General features: G+C 40.7%; 1 protein-coding gene across 20 annotated transcripts in view; it reads left to right on the forward strand.

Moving 5' to 3' along the window:
• Window positions 1-15,293, forward strand: part of BIN1 (bridging integrator 1) — a 125,079-nt gene extending 109,786 nt beyond the window's left edge. For 8 of the 20 annotated variants that reach the window (XM_074301753.1, XM_074301743.1, XM_074301747.1 and 5 more), the window contains 4 exons: window positions 8,023-8,109; window positions 8,417-8,527; window positions 9,322-9,423; window positions 12,669-15,293. In XM_074301753.1, coding sequence (XP_074157854.1) covers window positions 8,023-8,109; window positions 8,417-8,527; window positions 9,322-9,423; window positions 12,669-12,776 — 408 coding nt within the window. In that variant the 3' untranslated portion in view covers window positions 12,777-15,293. Of the gene's footprint in view, window positions 1-3,439; window positions 3,548-4,438; window positions 4,463-7,039; window positions 7,163-8,022; window positions 8,110-8,416; window positions 8,528-9,321; window positions 9,424-12,668 lie in introns of all 20 variants that reach the window. The other 12 variants (XM_074301733.1, XM_074301735.1, XM_074301737.1 and 9 more) reach the window with 3 other exon arrangements.
• The last annotated feature ends 11,007 nt before the right edge of the window (window positions 15,294-26,300 follow it).

The following is a 26,300-nucleotide window of genomic DNA, read 5'->3' on the forward strand; positions in this document are numbered from 1 at the left end:
ATAAATTAGAGATGGATTGCTTCCCTTGGGGAAGGAAAGTTCCCATAGTAATGAAATTACCGGTCCTTGGCATATTGACATATGAAGGGCTAAGTTTTGGAAATAGAAGGATGAAAACTTGCTCAACCCTCAAGCTTACATTCTTTAAGGAACAGGCTGCTGTATGAAGCAGTGAAGTTATTTAAGCAGAGGCTCAGTGGCCCCAGTTGTTGGGGATTTTATAAATGGAATCCTTGACTTGGCTATTGATCAGATTCCTGAAGTTCTTTCCATCTCTAAGAATCTGTTATCCTATGAACTCCCCTCCTTTTTGGTAATGAGTCTGTCACATTTGGGCTGGAAATCCTGATCCCACTGCTAATCATCTTCATGGTAGCTTTGACCTGTTCCATTTCCGACCTGAGTTTTTACCCTTCTCTAGGTAGTCTGGTTGTCCATCTTCCCTCCCATTGGCCCCAATATTGGGAACTCACCATACTGATGTTATGTGGACAACTGGTAGCATACTGCAGCTTAGAGCTCCAGAACCCCGCAATCTATCAGCCTCATTCATTAGGTGCAGGGATTATAAGTGCTCTACTACGATTGGCATTCTGTATCCCTTTGTGATTTATTCTGAGCATCTCAGATTTGGAAAATCCTTCCTGGCTGGTCCTGGGTCACACAGCTAGTAAGTGTCTGAGGCTGAATTTGAACTCTGCTCCTCCCGACTCCAGGGCCAGTGCTTTATCCACTGGGCCACTTGGACTTTAATAGGGAGACATGTCCTCTTTGAGGGATTGCTGCACCTTCCTTCCTGCTTCACTGGGAAAAAGGAAAGCTCCCAAAGCTCCAGGCTCGCAAATGGCCTTCATCTTCCTCCCCCTTTATTTTCTCTACCCCATTCAAGCCTGCTACTTCCCTCATAATTCACTGCATGTTTTTTCTCTTTCCGTCTTCCTTCTACTCACTGCATATCCTTCATGTTTGAGCGTATACTTGGGGGAATACGCCTGTTCATGGAGCCTGAGGACCAAGCATGGTCTCCATCCAGAGCATTCTCCCCTTTGGTGCACAGAGGGGTCTTTGGGGTTTCTGGGACCGGGATGTTTGGGAAAATCTAGCCTCCCTGAGCTGAGATGTCATCATTGTCACTGTCGATGCCCAAGGGAGACTTACAGCATCACAAGGGATTCTGGGGCAAGCCAGACGCCTTTACTCATAGAGTAGAAATTTGCCTGCTTTGAGGTAAGGGAAGGAGTAACTTCTCAGGGGTTCCCTCTTTGATATGCTTGTCAGACTTATGTTTTTTAGATAACATTTTGTATTAGGTTTATTGACATACTGAATCAATGGTTATCCTATCTGATTTATTTTAGACATCCTTCTGATTCTTACTGACCCTTTTTCTAGACTCATATGCTATCCTGGGCACAGTGGATAGATTGCAAGGCCTAGAGTCAGAAAAACTTATCTTTCTGAGTTAAAATATGGCCTCAGATACTTATAAGTGGTATAATTCTGGGCAAGTCATTTAACCCTGTTTGCATTAGTTTCCTCAGCTATTAAAAGAGCTGGAGAAGGAAATGGCAAACCACTCCAAAAACTTAAATGGTGCCACAGAGTCAGACATGACTGAAATGACTGAATAACAACAAACATCTTACCCTGATTCCCTTAGTGTAGCATTTTCCTGTCCCTTTCCAAGCACGCCCAAAGTCTTAAAGTGTTCCATGATGCAAAATGTCATCCTTCCTTCTCCTTCCTACCCTCATTCCCTCAGTGCAAATATCTCAGCTAAGTGTTGGGAAGAAAAGTATTGGGTGTGTGTGACTTACACTAATATGCAAAATGACTGATACTAATTATAGAGATACTTGTGATTTGAAAAATGTAGGATTATACTAGCCTAAGTAAATCTCTTAACCTCTTATGTGGAATTTTATGCTTTGTGAAAAAATGAAATGAATTGGATTTATTTAGTGATATTTTCTGAGCAGCACACTTTGTCATATCATTTCTTCATCCACAAATAGCAAACCTATTTAGAGGGTATTTGGCTCATATTTCTGGCTTTTGGAGCTCACCACATCCATTCCTGCAATGTTATTCCATAGTTTTTCAGCTGTGTCTGACTATTCATTTTCTCACATTTGGTTTTTTTTTTGTCAAAGATACTGGAGCAATTTGCCAGTTTCTTTTCCAGCTTATTTTACAGATGAGGAAACTGAGGCGAACAGGTTTAAGTGACTTGTCCAAGTTCACACAAAGTGTCTGATGCCAGATTTGAACTCAGGAACATGAGTCTTCCTGATTCTAAATCCAGTGTTTTATCTACTAAGCCACCTAGCTGCTTATGTTAATCATAGGTTAATAAGAAAGATAAATTTCTTGAGAGAAAAAAGTTCTTATTTTAATTTATACAGTTAAACCTTGATAACTGAAATTACATTAGTGGATATATTGTAATTCTGCTAAAATTTTGTGGTTTAATTATCATTTTAAAAACTCAGAAAGGTGAGGCTTCCTCGTCTCAAGCCCAGTGCTTTATTCACTGTGCCACCTAGTTGCTTATATTAACCATAAATTAATAATAAAAATAAATTTCATGAGAGGAAAAAAATTCCTATTTGAATTTGTACAATTAAACCTTGATAACTGAAATTACATCAATGGATATACTATAATTTGGCTAAAATTTTTAAGGTCAGATTTGAATTCAGGAAAATGAGCCTTCCTGGTTCCAAGCCCAACCATAGATTAATAAATAAAAATAAATTTTATGAGAGAAAAAAATTCCTATTTTAATTTATACAAATTAAACCTTGATAACTGATATTATATCAGTGGACATACTATAATTTGGCTAAAATTTTGTGGTTTAATTATTATTTTACAAAAAGTTAGATTTGAACTCGGGAAGATGAGGCTTCCTGGTCCCAAGCGCAGTCATCTATCCACGAAAGCACCTAGGATCCTCTCTATTCCTGCCAAAGCATCCCTTATTTCCTCCATCAGGGACAGACTCCCCAAATAGATAATGTGGCAGTCCTGTGGGCAATGGCTATGAGATGGGGAGAGGGTAGTTTGGGAGACACTGAGTCTTTGTCAGATAATGGAAGAATAGGAGGAAACTTTGTGGTAAAGAGAGGGAGAACTTGGGAAAAAAGCCAAAGTGTGGAGGTCACCTTAACTCTGAGGACACATGGGGAAAGATGGTCGAACTTAAAGTGCTACATAAAATTAGCCCTTATAATCTTGGAAGTATTGGCTGGTCAGGCTTTTGCTGCCCATGTCAGGACTACCTGTGGAGGAGGGGACCCTAGGATGGGTTTTTTCTGCACCTGTCCAGGTGCCTTTGTATGTGTAGATGATGGGGAACGTGCATGCATCCCCACGTGCTCCCACCTTCTCACGGATGTCTAACATGCAAACTGCTTCCTCCTTTTCTGCTGCCAAGTTTGATGCCCCTGGACCTTTCCAGGAAAATGCCAGCCTCTTGGATCTGGACTTTGATCCCATCCCACCAATTGCAAGCCCTGTGAAGGCGCCTACACCCTCTGGTCAGGTTGGTTTGTCTGCTGGCTGCTGTGGCTCCCAGACTCCTGCTGTAGGACCATGAAAGACCTTCCAGCAGAGTTCTCCAGGCTTACCTAGCTCTACCTTTTTCAGCCATCTGGGCGAGGGTTCTGGAGTAGTGAGCATCAAGACAAGCAAGTTTTGACTTTGACATTTACTGTTGTCATGATCCAGATTACTCATGAGGAAATGTGCTGCTGCCTGACACAGAGGTGATGGTCTTAGGGTCCATAATGAGACAGACTTTTTAGACTCAGACAATTTGGCAAATTTTTTTTTTTTTTGTTTGACTCTGTGTATATATATATATATTTACATATATATATATATATATATATATATATATATATATATATATATATATATATATTTCTTTTTCAGAGTGAGGATGTGGGATAGAGAGGAGAGATGTATTTTTTGATCATTAAAAAATTATTTTAAAAAAGATTTTTATCAGAAATTGAAAAAATTTTCTGTTAGTAATTTAGCTAATTATCCACCATTAGGTACCCCATTTCATGTGGCTGAATGCAAATCATTTGTGAATAAATTTTATGCAACTATTACTGACTAGATAAAAAGTTTTTTAGGGATATCCTAGGGGAGACTCCTAGATTGGGTGGTCAGTCAGTGAGAGGCCATCTCCTCGAGTATGAGTCAGGTCCCAGATCTTACTGAAGATCCATGGGTCCCCAGGTTTCAATCCCTTTGATGATTCTGCCTTCAAACTCACCCCTGCTTAGTTGCAGACATAGTACCATTGAAGTTGGGATGTTGGGGGTGCAGGGGAGGCAGAGGAAGGAGCTCATGTGGGTGTAACTAATTGTGTTTGCTAACCTCCTAATCTAACTCTCTCTTTATCACACTTAAACATGCTTAGTCACTTCCATGGGATCTCTGGGAGGTAAGCTTTGTGTCTCCCCTTTTCAGTGTCTCGTTATTCCCTTCTTGCATGAACTCAGTACCCTCCTCATGCTTTGTCCATGTTGGTGCTATTTTTGTGGTTTTCATTTCAAAACAAAATTCATTTATCTTCTGTCATTTCTTCTGCCTGCTTGCCTAGTGTAATTATCCCCCAGATCTGGTCCTCCTGAGGGCTGCTACCCTTTCTGGTGTTATTGAAAGTCTACTCAGAACACCCTCTAGGTATATGTTGATCTATATAACTATTAATATCCTGATTTAGTAGAATGTACATATTATTCTAAGGCAGGGACTCTAAACCTTAGGTTCCTTTTGGGGTCCATCAGATTTCAGGGAGCCTGGGAACTTGGATAGGAAAAATAAATTTGCATCTTTATTTTTTACTCACCTTTGTAATCTATATATTTCATTTCATGAATTTAAAAACATTCTGAGAAGAGTTCCATCAGGTTTCACCAGAGTGCTTAATATACAAAAAAAGAATTCCTGATCTAAAGATTAGTGAATTATAGAATGTTAGATATGTAAATAATCATTGAGTCCAACCATTTCATTTTACATATAAAATCCAGAAAGGGAAGGGATTGCCCTAAGGACATTCAGCTAATTAAAAGGCAGGGCTGGAACTCAAGTCCTCTATTAAAGTAGCTTAATTTTCTTTCCATTATACTGTGTTGTCTTCAGTCACTTTTGCTTCCCAACTGGTTGGTCCCATGAATTACTGTCCATCTCTGGATATATACACACATATATTCACACTCACATTTTTCTCCATGTCCTTTTGTGAAGGCAAAGGACAGATCAAAGACATAGCAAATTGAAGAGTAACATTCCCTGCATTCATTTCTGGACTCATCTTAAAAGTATCAATAGCGTCAGGCCTGTTTGAACAATTATTCAATTCTACTACAGGTGTCCAGGGACAGCAGGGCTGTCAGTAAGTTATTCATCAATAAAACTCTTACCTGTGAAATTCCCAGCTGTATAGAAGATGCTATGAGGAACACAGGAGAATATTTGATCCTATGTAAGCTGGTTGACATTGGTTCAACAAAACATTTGTTAAACTCTTATTTTTTATAAGATCAGAGATACAAAGAGGAAAAACAACACAGTACCTGTCCTTAAAGAGTTTATAATCTTTGAAGGTAAAGCAATCAGGATACTGTGAGGTAGGGAGTGATGGGAGTAAAGGAGAAATTGAAGGCAAAGTGCTCTAGGGAAATCTGGGAGGAAGAGAAAGGAGATCATTTTATCTAGGGGGAAATCAGGAAAGATTAAATGGAGAAGAAGGTAGTGTCTAAGTCTTGAAATATTCTGAAAAGTGTATGCTGAGATAGGGGTACATTGCAGATATGAAGAATGACCTGTGGGAATGTAGATAAGTAGAGTCTCTGCAAGCAGAGAATGGTTTAAACCAATCATTCAATTGAAATTTGGAGACCAGAAAGATCATGGGAATTGTAGTAGTTAAGGAAGTCCTCCCAGAGAAAGAAGAGCTGGGCTTTGAAGGATGGATAATCTTTCAGTAGAGGGAAAGGTATTCCAGAAAAACTTGTGAGAACGCATGTACATGGCAGCATGGCCTGGGAGGAAGGGGGCAGTAAAAGTGATTTGTCTGGAATGGTCAGAGTAGGTGGTGGTTTGCACGGAAAATATTTGGTGTTCCTTAGACCACAGTGGGGAGGGGGGGTGGTACTGATTCCTAGTTGGAACTCAGCTATCGGTTCTTCCTCCCCTATCAGGGTAAGACCTTATTAATAAATGTTCCAGGTCTTTGCAAGGTATTGATAATACTTTATTATTATTATTATTATTGCTCAGGCAATTGGGGTTAAGTTATTGTTATTATTTTTTAAAAAAGAGAAACCACAGAACAGAAAAAAGTGCTTCTTGATAGGATGCTTTTACTTGATCCTTTTAAGAAGGGCATTTGGGGATCTGTGCAGGACTCTGAGGAAAAAAGGAAGTAGGATGATTTAACTGTCACTTAAATGGGACGAATAAGGAACTTGGATGGTATCATTTTTGTTAAAGAGAGATGAGGAAGGGGTAACTTGTCTATAAGATTTTGCTGAAGCAAAATCCTTCACAAGTAGTCCTTGTATATAGTCAGCAGAATGATGTTCCACCTCTGATTTGACCACTTGCTCTCTGGAATTAGCTTATTGGGAGAAAGTTGGATCTCTAACTAGAGGCAGCTTTGCTGGGATTAGAAATGACTTTGGGCACAAGTCATGGCCCGTGAGGAGCCATCGGTGGATTGTCATCATTTATTTCTGACTTTGGGGAGAATGTATGGGATAGATAGTAAGTATTTATTAAGCTTTTGTTATGTGCCAGGGCCTGGGGATGAAAAGGCAAAAGCACAGTCCTGACTCTCCCGTCTGCCAGGTGCAGGTGCTGCCTCCTGGATTCCATCTGCCTCCATGTCCCCCCTCGGCCATTGCTCATGTCTCTTTTCTCTTCTCCTTATGCCCTGACCATTACTTCCTGCCCTCGCCTCTCCTTTCCCCTGTTCTCTTCTTCCTCCCCTTCTGCCCACGCCTATCCCTAGGCTGCAGAGAGTCCAGCTGGCAGCCTGCAGTCTGTGGAGCAGGGCCCTGCTGATAGCGCCATCGGAGAGGGCGCATTTCCCGTGGTCTGGCCCAGCCAGACCTCAGAGCCTGGGCCAGCCCAAGTAAGTGCCCATCCCACTCCCCAACTTGTCCTTGTGCCCTCCAGATGGAGGGGAGAGGAGGAGGAGAAGCCGGAACACCCGAATCGAAGAGCGCTAAGGACTTCAGAGAGAGCTCTCCTCGCCCTTGTCCCGGGCTTAGTGGAGACCTTCCCAGAGTAGGGCCTGGGGGGCTCGGTGGTTCCGGTTCTGAGTGTAGGCCAAGGTCACTTGCCTCCTGAGCTTGTCGATGCCTTTAACATAACAGTGCTCACCTTCTGTTTCTGGTGGGAAAGAATCAAGTCCGAGCCCTCCTCCCAGGGCTGCATCAAAGGACCAGGGGAGGGGCAGCGGGAGTGCTCCGCAGACCCAGGGCTAGGGAGCAGCTCTTCGGACTTCTTATTTATCCTTCTGAGGACTCTGCAGACCATCGTTTTCATCTGCATGATTTTCTAAGCACTTTGACATCCATTGTTTCATTTGATTGCACAATGATTGATAGGTGAGCCAGGGCTAGAGTCACCCCCTGATGAATGAAGAAACTAAGAGCCATTGAGTTTAGGTGCCTTTGCCTGGGCTCACGCGGAGAAGGTGATTGAGTCGGTCCGGCTCTTTACGCCTAGCCTGTGGTTTTTAAGTGTGAATTCTGGAGGAGCTGAGGGAATCAAGGAAGAAGGGAGAGTAAAGGAGGGCGGTTCTGGAGGCAGGAGCCGACATGCTGTGGGAAAGAAGGGGGAGACGCCGGCCGTTTGGGGGCACCGACGGTGATGGGGAGTGTCGGCCGATTCTGGCCCGATGTGTGCTGCTTTGGGAGGGAAGCGACGGCAGCTCCTCGCGGGGGGGCCGGGCTGGGCTCTGACCGGGCTCTGGGGTTTATGTTGCAGCCAGGAGATGTGGCAGAGGCTGAAGGGACGAAACCGGTGGCAGTAGCTGAAGGAGCCAATGAGACGGCGGCAAGTGACGGGGCCTCTGTAAGAGCACAGGGAAGACAGACCTTTGTCTGTTTCTGTCTTTCTCTTGCTTTTGTCTCTGTCTTTCTTTTCCCCACTCCACCCCGGCGTGTGAGTATGTACGGCTTAACCCCAGTCCGGTGCTTTGAGCCCTTTGCCCCATACGCCGGACCCCCACGCCGGTGCCAGTGAGGATCCCGGATGGGCCGGCCTGTGACCTCACTGACCGCCAAGGTGGATCCTGGGGCTGTCTTCTGTCACCCTTGCCTCAACCGTGCGGCCAGCCTCCACGCCCCCTCCCTGACCCGCCCGTCTCTTCCTCCCCTAGAGCTCCCTGCCCGCTGTGGTGGTCGAGACCTTCCCGGCCGCGGTGAACGGCACTGTGGAGGGCGCTGCCCCCTCCAAGAGGTCCGACTTGCCTCCGGGATTCATGTTCAAGGTGAGAGCGGGGAGAGAAATGTGAAACACGGGGTTTTGTAAAGGAGGACACTGAAAACTGCCTTTGCATGTATCTGGGAAAACAAAAAGCTATCTCGATTCTGTAGAAAAGGAGGGGCTAGTGTTGGGTTAATCCCATCACCTTTCAAAGACATTTCTTCCTCAATATAAACATGCAAATCAACCCGTTTTTAAAAATAACTTCTCTAAATTGAGGTCATTTTGAGCAGATCCAGACATGGAAATACAGGCATTCCCGGGGAAAGACAAGTAGATTATCAGTGCCAGGCTCGGGCCGCCTGAGGGGCTCCTGCGGTCCCGCTGGGAAGTCTGTGGTTCGGGAAGTCTCGTGGGGGGGGAGGGGGGGAGAGAAGGAGACGCAGCCTCTGCCGCCCAGCCACCAAAGGGCGGTTTCTAAAGAGCGCTCCTGAGCGGCAAACAGTGCACATGCAGGAGATATGCACGCGCACATGCACGTAAACGCACAGCGGGTCCTCCAGTTTCCACACTGGACGCGGCCACCTCAGAGGTGCCGCCTTTATCAAGGGAAGGGCGGTTTTGAATTGAGAAAGTCCTGCCCGTTATCCAGAGAAAGCCCAGGCACAAGAGCCCTTGCTGCTCCTCCCCTTTCCCCCCAAAAAAGAAGGAGGAACAAAGAGTAATTAGAACACCACACGGGAAAATGTGTAGGCACGCATTTGGTTATGGCGGGATTAAAAACAGTGACCTCTCTCCCTCAGACCCCCTCCCCCTCCCCTCTCCCCGCGAAGCTCACTGACCGCTCTCCCGCCGTAGGTGCAGGCGCAGCACGACTACACGGCCACGGACAGTGACGAGCTGCAGCTGAAGGCCGGCGACGTGGTGCTGGTGATTCCCTTCGAGAACCCGGAGGAGCAGGTGAGACGTTCCGCAGCCGCCGCACGGCCCACAAGAGGGAGCCACAGGCCCGCGAAAGCGAGCCTCTGAGCAGTGGGCCAGGGGAGAGGGGCCGCGGGAGCCGGCGCGCTGCCCCCCCCCCCCTTGTGTTTCTCTTCTCCCGCCTTTCTGCTTTCCTTTCTTCCCCCTTTCCTTTCTTCCTGTCTCTCCTTTTTTCTTTTGACTTTATTTCTCCAGCGTTTCCATAGTGCCTGAAGCTTAAAAGGTATCATTCCCCCTTTTATAGGTTTCCCACAGTCGCTCTTCTTACTTCCAGTCCCGTTCGTGCGCCCTTCTTTGTTTCAAAAGACAAAAAGAGTTTATAGCTCCATTTCTTTCTTTCATCGTTTCTGTCTCTCTGTGTCTCTGTTTCTGTGTCTGTTTCTCTCATCGTCTGTCTCTGTCTCTATTTCTCTCATCATCTCTCTCTCTGTCTCTGTTTCTGCCTCTGTTTCTCTCATTATCTCTGTCTCTCTGTTTCTGTCTCTGTTTCTCTCATCGTCTCTGTCTGTTTCTCTCATTATCTCTGTCTCCGTTTCTGTGTCTATTTCTCTCATCATCTCTGTCTCTGTTTCTGCCTCTGTTTCTCTCATTATCTCTGTCTCTCTGTTTCTCTCATCGTCTCTGTTTCTCTCATTATCTCTGTCTCTCTGTTTCTGTCTCTGTTTCTCTCATCGTCTCTGTCTGTTTCTCTCATTATCTCTGTCTCCGTTTCTGTTTCTGCCTCTGTTTCTCTCATTATCTCTGTCTCTCCGTTTCTTTCTGTCTCTATTTCTCTCATCATCTCTGTCTCTCTCTGTCTCTGTTTCTGCCTGTTTCTCTCATTATCTCTGTCTCTGTTTCTGTGTCTCCGTTTCTCTCATCGTCTCTGTCTCTCTGTTTCTTTCTGTCTCTATTTCTCTCATCATCTCTGTTTCTGCCTCTGTTTCTCTCATTTCTGTCTCTGTTTCTCTCTGTCTCTCTGCCTGTCTCTCTCTCTCTCTCTCACCCTAAGTTCTCACTCTTGGTAAGTGGAATTTGCTCCACAACCTTATGTAGGTGGGAGACTGCCACCACCGACTCCAATAACCGTCAGGCTCTCTGAGAGAATTAAGGAGCGGGAGCAGGAATAAGCAGCTGCTAGAAAGAATACACAGGAAAAGAGCTGGGTTCAAAGTCAGTTCTCCTGTTTACTCAGTTCTCCTGTTTATTCGTTCTTGTCTTTACCACAATGTGTTTAGCCATTACCTAACTGATGGGCATCATTCAGTTTCAAATTCTTTGTCCCCATAAAGAGCTGCTCCGAATATTTTTGCATATTTAAGTCTTTTCCTTTTTGCTGCTCCCTTTGGGAAACAGAACTAATAGTGATGTTTCTGGGTCAGAGCATGCGTAGTTTGATGGACTTTGAGCATAGCTCCAAATTGCTCTCCAGAATGGCTGGATGTATTCACAACTTTACCAACAGTACAATAGTATCTCAATTTTTCTATATACCTTCTAGTATGTCCCTTTTTTTTTTTTTTTTTGGTCATATTAGACAATCTTCTAGGTGTGAGTTGCATTTGTGACTGGTTTTAATTTGCATTTCTCTCACCCAAAGTGAGTTAGACCATTTCCCCCCTATGATTATAGATAACTTTGATGTCTCCATTTGAAAACTGCCTGTTCATATCTTTTGACCATTTATCCTTTGGGGAATTTCTTATATTATAAATTTTTCTCAATTTTCTACATATTTGAGAAGTGAGGCCTTTAGCAGAGGAACTTGATGTAAATTTTTTTCTTCCCATTTCCTGCTTTCTTTACAATCTTGGCTGCATTACTTTTGTTTTAGCAAAATCTTTTTTTTTTACTTACTGTAATAAAGTTACCCATTTTACTTCTCATAATGCTCCCTTATCTTTTGTTGGATCATAAATTCTTTCCCTTATTTTCTCTGCCTTGTTTCCTATAGACTTGGCAGATAAAATATTCCATGCTCCCCTAATTTGCTTATGATATCACCATTTATGTCTAAATCTTATAGTCATTTTGATCTTACCTTAGCATATGGTACAAGATATTGGTCTTTATCCAGTTTTTGCCAAACTGCTTTCCAGTTTTCCCAGCAGTTTTTTATCAGAGGGAGTTCTTGTCCCAAAACCCAAATTTTGTATTTATCAAACACTAGTTAACTTTGGTCATTTACTATTGTTATTGTGTACTTATTTCACTGATATATTACCCTTTTTCTTAGCCAGTTCTAGATTGTAATAACACAGTTTGAGATCTGGTACCATAAGGCCATCTTCACATTCTTTTCTTTTTTTTTTTTTATTGATTCCTTTGATTTTACACACACACACACACACACACACACACACACACACACACACACACACACACATATATATATATATATATTTTTTTTTTTTTGCTGAGACAATTGGGCTTAAGTGACTTGCCCAGGGTTACCAGCTAGTAAGTGTCTGCTGCCTGATCTGAATCAATTCCTCCTGTCAGAGTCTGTGCTCTATCCCCTGTGCTATCTAGCTGCCTCTTTTTCCCTGGATATTCTTGACTTTTTTTTTTTTTTTTTTTCTATATAAATTTTGTATTATTTGTAGTTTCACAAAAACAATTTTTTTGGTGGTTTGATTGGTATGACACTGAATAAATAACATAGGTAAAATTATCTTTTTTATATTGGCTTGATCTACTCGTGATCATTTAATATTTCTCTAATTGTTTAGATCTGATTTCATTTGTGTTAAAGGTATTTTGTAATTGTGTTCATAACATCAGTCTCTTTATAGAGCTTAACTGGTCAAGAGAAGAGAAGAGTAAACATTAGTAATAACACTCAGAGACAGAGTTCAATAGAATAGAAGTTATATTATAAACTATATGTGTTAAGAGCCACAGAACAGAGCTGTGAGCAATAAATGGTGTGAACTCAGTGTAATTCAGTGAGCACTTAAGCGCCTTAGCATGAGTTGTTAACCCACTTTTATACAAACACGGAAACACAATTGGTCAGAAGATATCATCTGGGGAGGAAACAGTCAGGGAAGTTTTCCTAGAAATGGTGGGGTTTGATTCAGGCCTTGAAAAATAGGTAAGACTGGCCTGAGTAGTGGTGGTAGAGGGGGTGAAGTTCTCAAAAGCCAGAAAAAGAGTTAGAGCTGGGGAGAATCTCTGGGTCACCTGCCTTAGGTGACTTAACCTTGCTTTTTTTTTTTTTTTTTTTTTTTTTTTTTTTCCAGGATGAAGGCTGGCTGATGGGTGTGAAGGAGAGTGACTGGGACCAGCATAAGGAGCTGGAGAAATGCCGAGGTGTTTTCCCTGAGAACTTCACGGAGAAAGTCCAGTGAGAGCTGGAATCATCACTCTTCTTTCAAGGGGAGTGAAGCCCCCTTTCTCTCCCCCCGCCCCCTCCAAAAAAATTACGTCTTTCTGGGCTTTTTCTTTTTCTTTTTCTTTTTCTTTTTTTTTTTTTTGCTGTTGGTGAAAACATAGGAAAAAAAAAAAACAAGGAGAAAGAAGAGGAAGAACAGAAGCCGCAAAACAAAATGGATGACAACCAAAATTTTAATTTGTCAGAATGATGTTTTAAAAGTGTTATTTTGCAGCTGATGTATCTCTATAGTTGAGTTCAAGGGCTGAGCTACTCCTGTTCAGTTCCCAGTAGCATGTGAGCCCTGATTAGGGAACACCCACTTGGAGGGGAGAGTAACCTTGTTGGAGACATTCAACAGGGGATACCCAGACCATTATACTTGCCAGCCACTGTGGGTAAACACCATGCACCCATTTTCTCAAGCTGCTGTTCGCATGGGTATTTACAAGCAGCCCCTCCTAATCTTGGCTCCAAAGATTCTTCTCCAGCCCCACTGACCAGGACATTTGTTGTGCTGTTTGATTATAAATTTAGTATACAGTGTTAAATGAAAACAAACAAACAAAAATGCCACCATAAAACTACAAGAAAAAAAGCAAGCCGACTAAACCCAAAACAAATTGTACGTTTCTTTTTTCCTCCTCTCCCTCTTTCCTCCCCAAATAAGTATAAGTTGACTGTGATTTGGATTTTTAAACTGTGATGAAGGAAAAGCTAAAGCAAGTTGACTTAAGGCCTACATTTAATCAGAGGGAAACCTTCCTCCTCCCTGTTGAAGCTTGACACTTGGAGGTTTTGCCCTCTGAGTGGGGATAAATTAATGTGAAAATGACCACTGATTGAAGAAAAGGAGCAGAAAGTGTGCTGAGGAAAAGGAGGCAAAATGGGGGATGGAGGCAGCCTGTTTTCTTAAAATTAAATAACCTTTCAAAATTGTACCTTTTTGTTAGTAGGAGAGTGCAGCCCTTGGAACGCCGATCTGCCCTTTATTTGTTAGTATTGAATGGGATTGACTTTTTTTCCATGGAGAATTCTGCAGACTGGCTAGTGTTAGAGCTCCCTTCCTTTCCCTGTTGTTGGCTAGGGTCAGAGCCATGTGAGCTTTTTAAAACTCTATTTAATGTTGCTGCATGGTGTTCTTATCCCATTGGGGGAGAGGAGACTTTTGGAAGAGGTGAAAGGTGTAAGAATTCAGGCATTCCCATTTCTCCATGACTTTGCTCTGGCTTCCACAGGAGGGAAGGGGTTTGTGTTGGTCATAACTAAGGATACTTGAACACAGATGCAAACCGACCAATACTACTTCTCTCTCCTGTTCTCTCTCCTCTTCCCCTTTTTCCTCATTCTTTCTCCTATTGATGTAAACTCTTCTCTTGGGAAAACTCCATTTAGAACACATGGAGCCTCCATGCTCAGGCTTCAGCCAGTCTGAACAAAATAGCAAATTTTGCCTACATGGACAGAAACAGCTTCCAGGGGATGCAGGAAAGCTATTGTCATTGCTCCGATGATGAGTGGGGTATTGGAGTGGGAGGGGGAGATCCAGGAGCCGGCCTTGTGTTCTAGGGTGGATTGATTTCACTCGAAAGGGTCATCTGCATTTTGCTCAGTGTTTTATTTTTAAAATGAAAAACACAACAAAATGAAACAAAAAACCTGTACTCCATTGTCGTGTGTGTGTATGTATGTGTGTGTATGTGTGTGTATGATTTTTCTTCTCTACTTTTCATGGATGGCCGTCATAGCTCGCCTCTGGCTGGAACAGCTTTGATGACTTGAGTATCCAGCAGTAAGGCAGTCTTGCAAATAGCCACTTCTCCCTCCCCCCAATTTGCCCAGGGACAAAGGCCAGCAAACTGTCAGGCTTGTGGAAGCAGCTTCTTTGGGTGGTATGCCCCAGGGTTCTCAGGGAGGGTGGGCTGGGAAAACTCTATGGGCGGCTGGTTTGGGTACTTTATCTGCAAGGCTGACTTAGTTATGTGATGGTCATTGCCTAAGAATGTTACAGTGTGTTTGCCTTGTTAGTTGAAAAAAAAAAAGTAGTGATGTTGGTTTCTCTTTTGGAAAATATGAACAATGTAACGATCGATCCATGTGAAACTCTATTTTTATGCATTTGTAAACCTGGTTGGTCTCAGAGCAATGTTTTAAAATATATATCTACATAAATATATAACAGAGTAAAGCAAGTGAATTGGATTAATGCCAGAATTTTAGCTTAAATTTGTTTATTTTTATGCAAAATTTATGACTTTTTTTTTTTTTTTTTTTTTAAAGACAGATTATAGTTTCATCCTCTGAGCATTCTCCTGGGGTTATTTGTTTGGTTGGCACTTCAGCAAATCTTTGTGCAGTACATATCGATGTAGACAGTCAAACAGAGAGACCCTTGTTGGGGGGGGGGATTTTTTTTTTTTAATTTTAAGTTATTTCCAGAATGGAAACCAAATAATCAAATTTCTTTCATTCAATAAACATTGAGTTCCTCTTCTGCGCCTGTCCCTGTGGTGGATATAAAATGTAAATTCTAGTTTCTCCCAAAAAAAGCTTAAGGTATAGTTGGGATACTATGATGAGCACACAAATAGCTTTATCTACAACAAAGAACCATCAGTGCATGAGGAATTGAGATAAGAAGGAGCTGACACTTCCCAGTAGCTTTCACTCCAGTGCTATGGATCACTGGATCTCTAAAAAGAACAGTTTTTTCCCCCATATGCCATTTTTTTCTGGGTCATATGTTCTGAAGAGTTGCTGGTGGGATGAAGCCCATGTCTGTGTGACCTTGGGCAAATGATTTGCCCTCCTTGAACCTCAATTTCTTCATCTGTAAGGATGAGGAATTGAAAGATTTAGTCTCTGAGGTCCTTTCCACTCTAATCAATCTAACAACAACTTGAAAGAAATCTATATAGAAAGTAAATGCTAATAATAGAAAGCTGAGCCAAGCTTTCCTGGTCAAGATGGTTGCTTGAGGGTGGTGGTGGTGAACTTGGTATCAGAAGGATTGGGTAAAAGGCTTTATTTTGATAATTGAATAAATATTTACCACCTATGATGTATTAGTCATAGGGGACAAAATGTGAGATGGTCCCTGTCCTCAAAGCCCCAATAGTAAGCAGCCCTACTTAACCAAGGATTGATTTCCTTAAATTAAAGGGGGAATCACTACTGTTGTCTTCATGTGGATACCCTACTGCTTTCTTGTATTCAACACTTCCCTGTGTTAAGGAATTCATTATAAAGTTAGGTCTGTTTTAGACCTAATTAATAGGGGTTTCATAGTTCTCAGGGTACCAAAAAATCCATCCTCAAAAGGGAATCTTGTCCAGAGGCAGAAGCCCCAAGGGCAGCATTAGACTGAAAGAGCACAAGAAACATCTTAACTTTTTTAACATAAATGCAGTATTTTTGGTGTCAGAACATGTTTTGTTGGCATGTGACTTTTTTGTTAAGATACGTGTCTTGGAAGTGGGAAGCAATATGTAGGGGAGAGTAACAAGCAGCAGTTTTTAAAGTTTTTCTGGAGTCCGCATGGCTCTGGAGGTAGTTGTGTGAGGGGGAACAGGACAAAGATTGGAAGAACTCACCACATACCTTATATTTCTCCTGCCACCCCATATTTGTTCAACTGTGTTACTCTTCCTATAAGGCCATTCCTGTTATGCTCATTCACACTCTACCTGTTCTTCAAAGCTTAATTCAAGTCCCATATCCTCTATGAATCTTTTGAACTCTAACACTTTGGGGAAATCACTTGGCCTCTCAAAACTTCTGTGAAATAGGAGTTATTCTGACTATGCACTGCACAGGTTGTCCTAAGGAAAATGCTTTGTTATTGCATATCAATGCTAGAGAAAAGTGAATGGTCTCTCCAGACCAGAGATCATTCTCTTCTCCCAGATTCCTCAAGTTTCTTGTGTGATTTATTTGGTGTTTGATCATCCTGCTAAATAGTTTCTGCATTAAACTAAATGATAAATCCTATCAGAGTAGGGCTCTTCTTGTTTTTGGCATCTCACATAACAAATGATATTTGAATTAAAAAAAAAAACTTCAAATGTGGGAGTAATTATTATACATGTAGCTCTTTCAATGAATTAAGGAAAGGAATAAGCATATATTAAATGCCTGCTATATGTTAGGTGCTGTGCTAAGCACTTTACAAATCTTATTTCATTTAATCCTCACAACAATCTTGTCTGGGATGTGCCATCATTATCCCTCTTTTACAATTCAGGACAGAGATCAAGTGATACATCTAGGAAGAGTATGAGACTGGATTTGAATTCAGAGCTTCCTGACTCCAGGCTCAGTGCTGTATCCACTGAGCCATCTTTCTGCCTAGAATGAATGAATGAATACATGAATCAGGAAGCATGTATTAAGCACTTGCTGTGTGCTAGGCACATATTAAGCACTGGAAATATGAAAAAAAAAAACCACCCCAAAACAAAACAAGATTCTACCTCCTCTCAAGGAGCTTACATTCTACTAAGGGAAATCAAAATGAAGGAAGTGGTGAACAGGAAAAGGAGCTTGGTTTTGGTACGCCACAGGAATGTTGAAGATTTCCTAAGGGACTTTCCAGAAGCAATAGTACAGCTTTGATTATTATATTCAAAACGGGAGGAGAAAAGGAATGAGTTTAATGGGTGGAAGCAGGGCCAGTTTGCATGAAGACCAAGACTTTTGGAGAGGATGGAAAACATGGACTAGTCTGGGCCCAGCTAGATTTAGCAGGTTAGGTGACTTGCCCCTAACTTCTGGACACCTCTCCCTGTTCATCACTACCATTTTCTCTCTTTGGCTCTCCTCCTCACTCTACCTCTTTTGTCCCCCTACCCCACAAAAAGAATGCAATAATTAGGGGCTTTATATAGATAATAGGACTCAGGTCAAAAGGCTTCAGGTCCTAGTCCTGGCCCTGTCAAGAATTACACAAGCTGGAGCAAAACATAAAACCTCTGTTTTCCTTAGAGGGCCGAGTCCTACCTGGTCAAGTAGGACAATATTCCTGCCATATGCTTATCTAGCCTTTCTAGTGATGGGTCACTTAGGACCTCTCCAGCTGTAGTCTTCCTTATATTAACTTGAAATTTATCTCTAAAACTTCCATTTATTGTTCTGTCAGCAATATAGAAATCTAATCTCTTTCCCACATAAGAACACTTTGGATATCATTCCCCTCCAAGTTTGCTCTTTTCCAAGCCAAATGTCCTTTATTCTTTAAGCATTCCACAGTATCCTCATGGACCTCTGGACAAACAAATTTGTCACTCTTCCCTAATGTGAATAGTATTATTTTTGCCTCATTCTATAATTCTACAATACCTTCTCATTCATTTGAATTTTTCAGATTTTTCTAACCTTATCTTCTCATTAGGGTTCTTGGAAGATGATGTGCTCCATTGTAACTTTCACCATCTTTTCCTGTCCTAAGTTTACCCACATAATTTGAGATCATAGACCTAGATCTGGACTTTAGTGGCCATCTATTCCAATCCCTTCACTTTTATCCCTTCACCCTTCATTTTATAGAAGAGGAAACTGTGCTCCAGGAAAATTAACCAGCTTTCCAAAGGTCACTATAAAGCAGTAAGGATCAGAAACATGATTTGAATTTATGTTCTCTATCTCTCCAAGCAGCATTCTTTCCACACTTAGTTTGAATTCAGAGAACTATGATTTCTTGGAGTTTATACCTCAAAGGTAACAGCTAAACTTAACAGGGCAGGGAGATATTTCTTCTCCAAGGATTGGCTATAAAAGCTATTATTCACTGCTCTGAACCTGATCTTGACGGTACCAGAAAAACTAGGAATAGCCCATGGATGTAGACTATATCCATGAATGAATGACAATAGGTTGACAGGTTGCTCAGTTATGATCTCATTTGGCAGAGATACTGGATTGGTTTGACATTTCCTTTTCCAACCCATTTTACAGATGAGGAAACTGAGGCAAAAGAGATTAGGCGACTTGTTTAGTGACACAGAGTTAATAAGTATCTGAGGCCACATTTTGCCACATGAAAGATGAGTCTTCCTGATTCCAAGCCCAGTGCTTTATCCATTTTACCATCTAGCTATCCCCAAATAAAGAGATCAGAATGAAATATGATTAATCTTTCCCCTAAGGGAAAGATCAGAGAACCTTAGTGAGAATTGGTCCTTGACGTAGTCTCAGTTATTTCTCCCATACGTACATTCTACCTGCTATGTTTCCCAGATTATTTCCTCTATTTTACTGAAGAATATATTTTCCTTTCCCCCTCCTTTTTTTTTAAATAGCTTATTTTTCAAAATACATACAAAAATAGTTTTCAACATTTACCTTTGCAAAACCTTGTATTCTAAATTTTTCTCCCTCCCACTCTCCCCTTCCCTAGACAGCAAATAATCCAATATAGGTTAAACACATGCAAAAGAATATATTTTTCAAAGGCCTAGTTCACCTCTCCTATCCAATTTCATCAATGGACAAGAGACACTCAGGCAGACTACACATGTTTACACAAACCTTTACACAAAAATATATGCACAAATACATGTATACAAATATACATATTTATACTTAAGATATACATTTGCCTCCTTTCTTTCTCCTTGATTTCATCCCACTCCATTTTGAAAAAGTGGCCTACAAGGGAACTGAGTCACTCCTATTGGATAGGAGTTTTAATTCTGTGGATCCAACTCTTGGACTCCATGAATTCTGGCTTCTAGTCTCTATGCAGGTAGAGTACTTGGTTGGGGAAGGGGGAGAGATTGGGGAGTTTTATGGGGCCAGACATGAATCAAGGATTGGGGACAGAGAAGGATCAATGTATTTCTCTGGAATCATAGCATGATTGTGACTGACTATATTTGGCAAGCATATGTGTATTTCTGTGTATTTGTATCTGAATAAATGTCCCAAAGTGGTTTTGAACAATCCACCCTTTACAACATCATTTTGATCTTCATTCTGTAATGAAAACTGATCTCTAGGGGATTTTCCAAGAAGAAAGAATGGTGAGTGGAGTATTCTTTTGAAGAAAATAATAAAACTTGATGTTTCTATAGCTACATGCCTTATGTCGTTTGATTTTTACAACTCTCTGAGATTTGTATCACTATTTTTTTAAACCCATTTTACAGATGAGAAAACTATCTCTGAGTGGTTAAGTGATTTGCTAGTTGTCATATAATAGTGGGACAAGGTGGAATCTCTTTTTATCCAAAGTCCAAAATCCCATTTACTCTTCTTGTGAGAATCTGAGAAGGATGACTCAGGGTTGATGAAACTCAGATGCCCCTTGTCTTACACATTTTATATCATATGCAAGATCCTTGATGAACATATTCTAGTAAATAATCATAAGGTCATATATAGAGCTAGAAGGGACCTGAAAGGTCATTAAATTCAACTTAACCAATTTTATGATGAAACAGAGAGCTCTAAGAACTAGGGAAGCTAAATAATTTGCTTAAGTCACATAGATAGTAAATATAAGAAAAAGAGATTTGAACTCAGATATTCTGTATGAGAAGTGTTTTTTGCATTATAGATTGCAATTATATTTCATATTCAGGTAGTCTTGCTTTATACATTTTGTCATTTCAGACACGTCATCATTTACATTCTACATTTTCTTTCTCTTTAAGTTCCCTGATGAGAAGTGGTAATAAACTGGGAACAAAACTGGCTTTGCCCCAATCCTATTCATGTGGACAGGGCTGCTCAGTCAATCAGTCAATAAACAGTAATCAAATGATTACTGTGTGCCAGATATTCAAGATACAAAAATATTTGCTATCTCTGTCCTCAAGGAGCTTACAATGCAATAGGGGAGACAAACATGCAAACAAAAGAAACAGGGTATATAGGAATAATCAACAGAGCAAAAGCACTAGGATTAAGACAGTTTGGGAAAGGCATTCTGTAGAAAGTTGGATTTTAACTGGGACTTACTTAGCGGAAGCCTAAAGAGCCTAAAGTGGCTCACTGGATAGAGCACAGAGCTTAGAGTGAGGAAGACCTGATCTGATCTCAGACACTTACTAGTTGGGTGACTCATAACCTATTTGCCTTAATCCACTGGAGAAGGAAATGATAGATCACTCTAGTATCTTTGTAAAGGAAACGCCATGAACAGTTGGTTGTGAAGAGTCAGAGATGACTGAGTGACTGAACAACAAGGGAAGCCAAGAAGGGTATTTACTGGAGTAAAGGAAGGGCAGAGTATTATAGAGATGAGGGACAGCCAGAGAAGGTGCTCAGAGCCCAGAGATTGAGTGTCAAGAGATCAGTACCCATGAATCCAAGATTATATGTCTAGAAGTAAAGTGTAGGAAGTATAGAAAGGTAGGAAGAGGCTAGATTAAGGAGAGCCTTGAATTCCAAAAAGAGCATTTTGTATTTGATCCTGGAGACATAGGAAGCCACTGGAGTTATGTTGAAAATGTATTATGATCAGACCTTTTCTTTCTTTCTTTCTTTTTTTTTAAAGCTTTTAATTTTCAAAACATGCATAGGTAATTTTCAGCATTCATTCTTGCAAAACCTTGTGTTCCAAGTTTTCTTCTCCCTCCCTTTCCCCTATCTCTCCCTTAGATGGTAAGAAATTCAATATATGTTAAACATGTGAAATTCTTCTATACATATTTCTACAATTATCATGTTACACAAGAAAAATCAGATCAAAAAGGAAAAATATGAGAAAGAAAACAAAATGCAAGAAACAACAAAAGTATTTTTTGAAAATGTGATGTGATATACACTCGGTCCCCACAATTCTGTCTCTGGATGCAGATGGCTCTCTCCATCACAAGACATTGGAACTGACTTGAATCACTTTCCTTTTGAAAAGAGCCATGTCTATCAGAATTGATTATCACATAATCTTGTGGTTGCTGTGTATAATGTTCTCTTGGTCTACTCACTTCTCTTAGCATCATTAGTGGTAGCAGTGTCAATGGAGAGATGTTGCAAAGGTAAAATTGATAAGCTTTGGGGGATGAGAAATAGTAAGGAATCCAGGATGACTCCTATGTTGCATGCCCAAGGAATGGGTAAGGTGGTGTTATCCTCTACAAATAGGAGGCAGGAAAGATTTAAGGGAAAAGATGATGAATTCTGTTTTTAAAATTTAAGATATTTGCCAAACATCCAGTTCTAGATGTCTAAAAAGCAGTTGGACATGCAAAATTTGGAAGTCAGCAGAGAGATTGGGGTAGGAAAGATACACTTGAAAATCATCAGTGTAATGAGTAAATTCATGGGAGTTGATGAGTAGTAATATAGGAGAAGAGAAGAAGGTTCAGAAAGACCCCTGATGTGATCTGATGTAATCAGCAAAGGGGATTGAGGAGGAGAGGTGAGCAACAGAGCCAAAAGCTGGAGAGAAGTCAAGGAAAACGAAAACTGAAAAAAGGCCATTGGATTTGATAATTAAGAGATTATTAGTAACTGTGGAGAGAAGGATCAGTGGAATGATGAAATGGTGCATTTGTGAATGATGGCAAGATCAATCAACCTCTGTGAGGTTGAGCTGAGGTGAGATGGTCCTGTGAATAAACAGAGAAAGTGGATACTGTGGCAAGCTTCTAAGTCCCTCAGCTCAAAAAGTTCTCCTCTGCTTACTTATGGTGCCACTAGGCTAAGATACTGTATTTCCAAACTTTCTTAAAAGACAAATATCCTTTAGAAGTTTGCTATTAGCTCAATATTGACCATTAGGTTATCAAATTATTTGGACATTTAGTCCAAGAAAGTCCTAAGAAAATGGCAAAGAGGCAGATAGATTTTGAAATAGAAAAAAAAGGAAACTCTTGGAGCAAATGGTTTTTAGGCAGAGCAGACCCAGGTAAGGTACAGGAATAAAAAAAAAAACTTTTTTTATCATACTGAATTTATAGCAACATTGACAAAGTTAGAGGTCACGTTAGCAGAATTCTTTATCTGGACCATTGCTGAGAGCTCCAAAGAAAGAAAATTCCTTTAATTAGGCAAATTAAGAATCAAAGTATCTTTAATTAGGCAAAAATGTGAATGTATATTGTACTGTCTCTTGTATAAAAAAACTGAGTGTAGTTTATAATCAGAATTATTTTTCAATATTGATACATTATATATACATTTAAAGAGCTAAATATATATACATATATACCCACATATATCTATACACACACATATATGTATACACACAGACATTTCTCATTTTTGTCCTATATTCTCTGCATTCACAGTTTAGTTACCAAGCTCAAATGCCCAGCAGAGGGCATCCTCAAATAATTTATGTAGTAGATTCTCACCCTCCCTTTCTGCTCTCTATTTCCTTCCTCAATGTAGAATATTTATTATAATAATTAATATTGAAATTGAATAAATTAAGAACCAATAGAATGGCTTCCATGATTGAATTAGATAATTTTTCAATCCTAAAACTATATAATCCTGTGAAAAAGCTATGTATATTTCAAAAATATATTTATGTTTCTATACATCAATGAACACAATTATAGGGAAATTTAATAATTGGATTACAAATCCTAAAACAAAATAAAGTCCATTCTTGGTCTTTAGGCTATTTCTGTGACTTCCCTCAGCTCAGTTAGCTTGTAAGAGACTACAGAAACTTAAGGTTTAAAGCTTCCATGTCCTAGGGTCTAGAGACCCTCAGCATAGAATTCCATACTTTCTGGGATACACTTTGTCCTTTTTCAAAGTCAAAGCTATTATTTTTCCTCCTTTTTTTCTAGTCAAGAACTGGAGAGAGATTATTATAACTTGAAGCTATGAAGAAGGAATAGGGCACATCCAATCATGTCACAGGGATAAACTAGCCAATTTATATAGAAGATAATAAATAGTAATTATTGATAATAATAGCATTTATATAGGGCCTATTATCTGGCAGTCATAATATTATTTTATTCTAATATAACCTCATTATTATCTGTTTTACAAGAAACTGAGGCAAGCAGTTTAAGTGAATTGCTCAACGCTGCACAGCTAGTAAGGATCTGAGATAGGATTTATTATATTCCTTTCTTTCTGACTCCAGGCCCAGTGCTTCATCCACTATGCTACCTAGATGTCTCTAAGGAGAAGATTGTATGTGTAGCCCTCAGGTTCCAGAGGCCACTGTGGCTAATGAGATCCTCTTCATTTTCTGGTTCTCTGGATAAAATTTGACCTGAGGCTTTCATGGTAGTTCAGTCTCAGGGACAGATTTTAAAGTAGAAAGCAAGGAAAGAAGCATTTGTTTAAAAGCTATTATGTGCCAGGCATTGTAGTGAGAACTCCACAAATATTATCTTACTTTTACTTCCAACAACCCTGTGAAGTAGGTGCTATTATTATTATTCCCTTTTACAAATTGAGGAAACGAGATAGAGGTTAAGTTCTTGCTTAGGATCACACAGCTACTGGGTGTCTGAGGCTAGATTTGCATTTAGGCCTTTCTGATCCCAGGCTCTACCCACTGTACTATCTGATTGGCTTGGGAACTTAAGAAATCATTGGATTTGAAGTCAGCAAGGTCTGAATTCAAAATATTGTTTCAGATTCATGCTAGTGAACTGCTGTGCCCCTGGCTAAGTAATTTAAGTTCTATTATGACCTCTTCTGTAAAATGGAATTAATAATATCTCCTACCTTCCAGGCTTCTTGTGAAGATCTAATGAGATAGCAGCAAGAAGTGCTTCATAAACATCAAGGCTGCATAAAGGCTGGCTACAGTAATCATGACAATATAATGCAACCAGCTCATTTTGCAGATGAGAAATAAAAATCCACAGAAATCTGGTAATTTATCCAAGACCATATAGCTAGCAAGTGGCAGAGCAGGCCAGAGCACCTTAGGTCTTCTCAAGGAGATATGAGTCCTCCTGTCATTACTTGTTATCCTGAACCATGACTTGCCACTGAGCTCTGATTTCCGAGAGAGTGAGGCTGATAATGGTTCTGCTTCAATTAAGTCCAGCTCACTTGACATCATCTTTGTCTAGAGACAGAGAGAGAGAGAGAGAGAGAGAGAGAGAGAGAGAGAGAGAGAGAGAGAGAGAGAGAGAGAGAGAGAGAGAGAGAGAAAGAAGAAGGGAGAGAGAAAATAGAGGAGAGAGAGACAGACACGCATATAGACAGAGACAGAGAAGAGAGAGAGAACAGAGGGGGAGAGGAGAGAGAGAAGAGAGGAGAGAGAGACAGAGACACACAGAAAGTGAGAGAGAGAGAGAGAGAGAGAGAGAGAGAGAGAGAGAGAGAGAGAGAGAGAGAGAGAGAGAAGAGGAGGAGAGAGAGAGAGAGAGAGAGAGAGAGAGAGAGAGAGAGAGAGAGAGAGAGAGAGAGAGAATATAGAGGAGAGACAGACAGAGACAGAGAAGAGAGAGAGAACAGAGGGGGAGAGGAGAGAGAGAAGAGAGGAGAGAGAGACAGAGACACACAGAAAGTGAGAGAGAGAGAGAGAGAGAGAGAGAGAGAGAGAGAGAGAGAGAGAGAATAGAGGAGAGAGAGAGAGAGAGAGAGAGAGAGAGAGAGAGAGAGAGAATAGAGGAGAGAGAGAGAGAGAGAGAGAGAATATAGAGGAGAGACAGACAGAGACAGAGAAGAGAGAGAGAACAGAGGGGGAGAGGAGAGAAAGAAGAGAGGAGAGAAAGAAGAGAGGAGAGACAGAGAGACACAGAAAGTGTGTGTGTGTGTGTGTGTGTGTGTGTGTGTGTGTGTGTGTGTGTGTGTGTGTGTGTGAGAGAGAGAGAGAGAGAGAGAGAGAGAGAGAGAGAGAGAGAGAGAGAGAGAAAGAGAGAGAAAATAGAGGAGAGAGACAGACAAAGAGACAGAGACAGAATTTCATTTAGCTCAGATTTCTGCATATTTCTTTAAGTTTATTACTTGCTATGTCTCTTCTGTATGTTTTCCTCTGTACATCTCTTTGTCTCTTACTGGCTTTATGGAGAGCTCCAAAAGGATGGGAAGAAATCATTTATTTCCTTATTCAAGCCCTTACTCAACCCTCTGAGATACGTCCCTTTTACTTGTTTCTGAAAGAATCTATTCATTTCCTAAGTTCTAATCTTGTTTTCCCACCCTCAAACCATTAAAACTCCCTCTGTTTCTTACTTCTATTTTTCTTAAACCTCTCACACCTGGATACTCTATCAATAAGCAGCTCACCATTTAAAAATAAAAGTTTTATTCATGCCTTTTATTTTTTACACCACAGTCATTTTCTAATAATTCCTCTTCCCAAATCAAACCCTTCCTTATTACAAAGAAAACCAATTAACTAAAACCATGTGGGCACATTCATAACATTCTGTACCTATAGTCTCTTCTTTGTGCACTTAGTGAAGAAACGTGTTTTGTCACTAATTCTCTGGAGCCAACGTTGTTAAGAGCATTTAATTTGAATTCTGACATCTTTTAAGGTTATTTTCAATTTCATTATTATAATTGTAACACACATAAAGCCTTGGATTTATTTGCCTATGGCTACACTCACTAGCAGGTTAGG

Source organism: Sminthopsis crassicaudata, chromosome 3, assembly GCF_048593235.1.
Source record: "Sminthopsis crassicaudata isolate SCR6 chromosome 3, ASM4859323v1, whole genome shotgun sequence".
In the NCBI taxonomy this organism is placed as follows: Eukaryota; Metazoa; Chordata; class Mammalia; order Dasyuromorphia; family Dasyuridae; genus Sminthopsis; species Sminthopsis crassicaudata.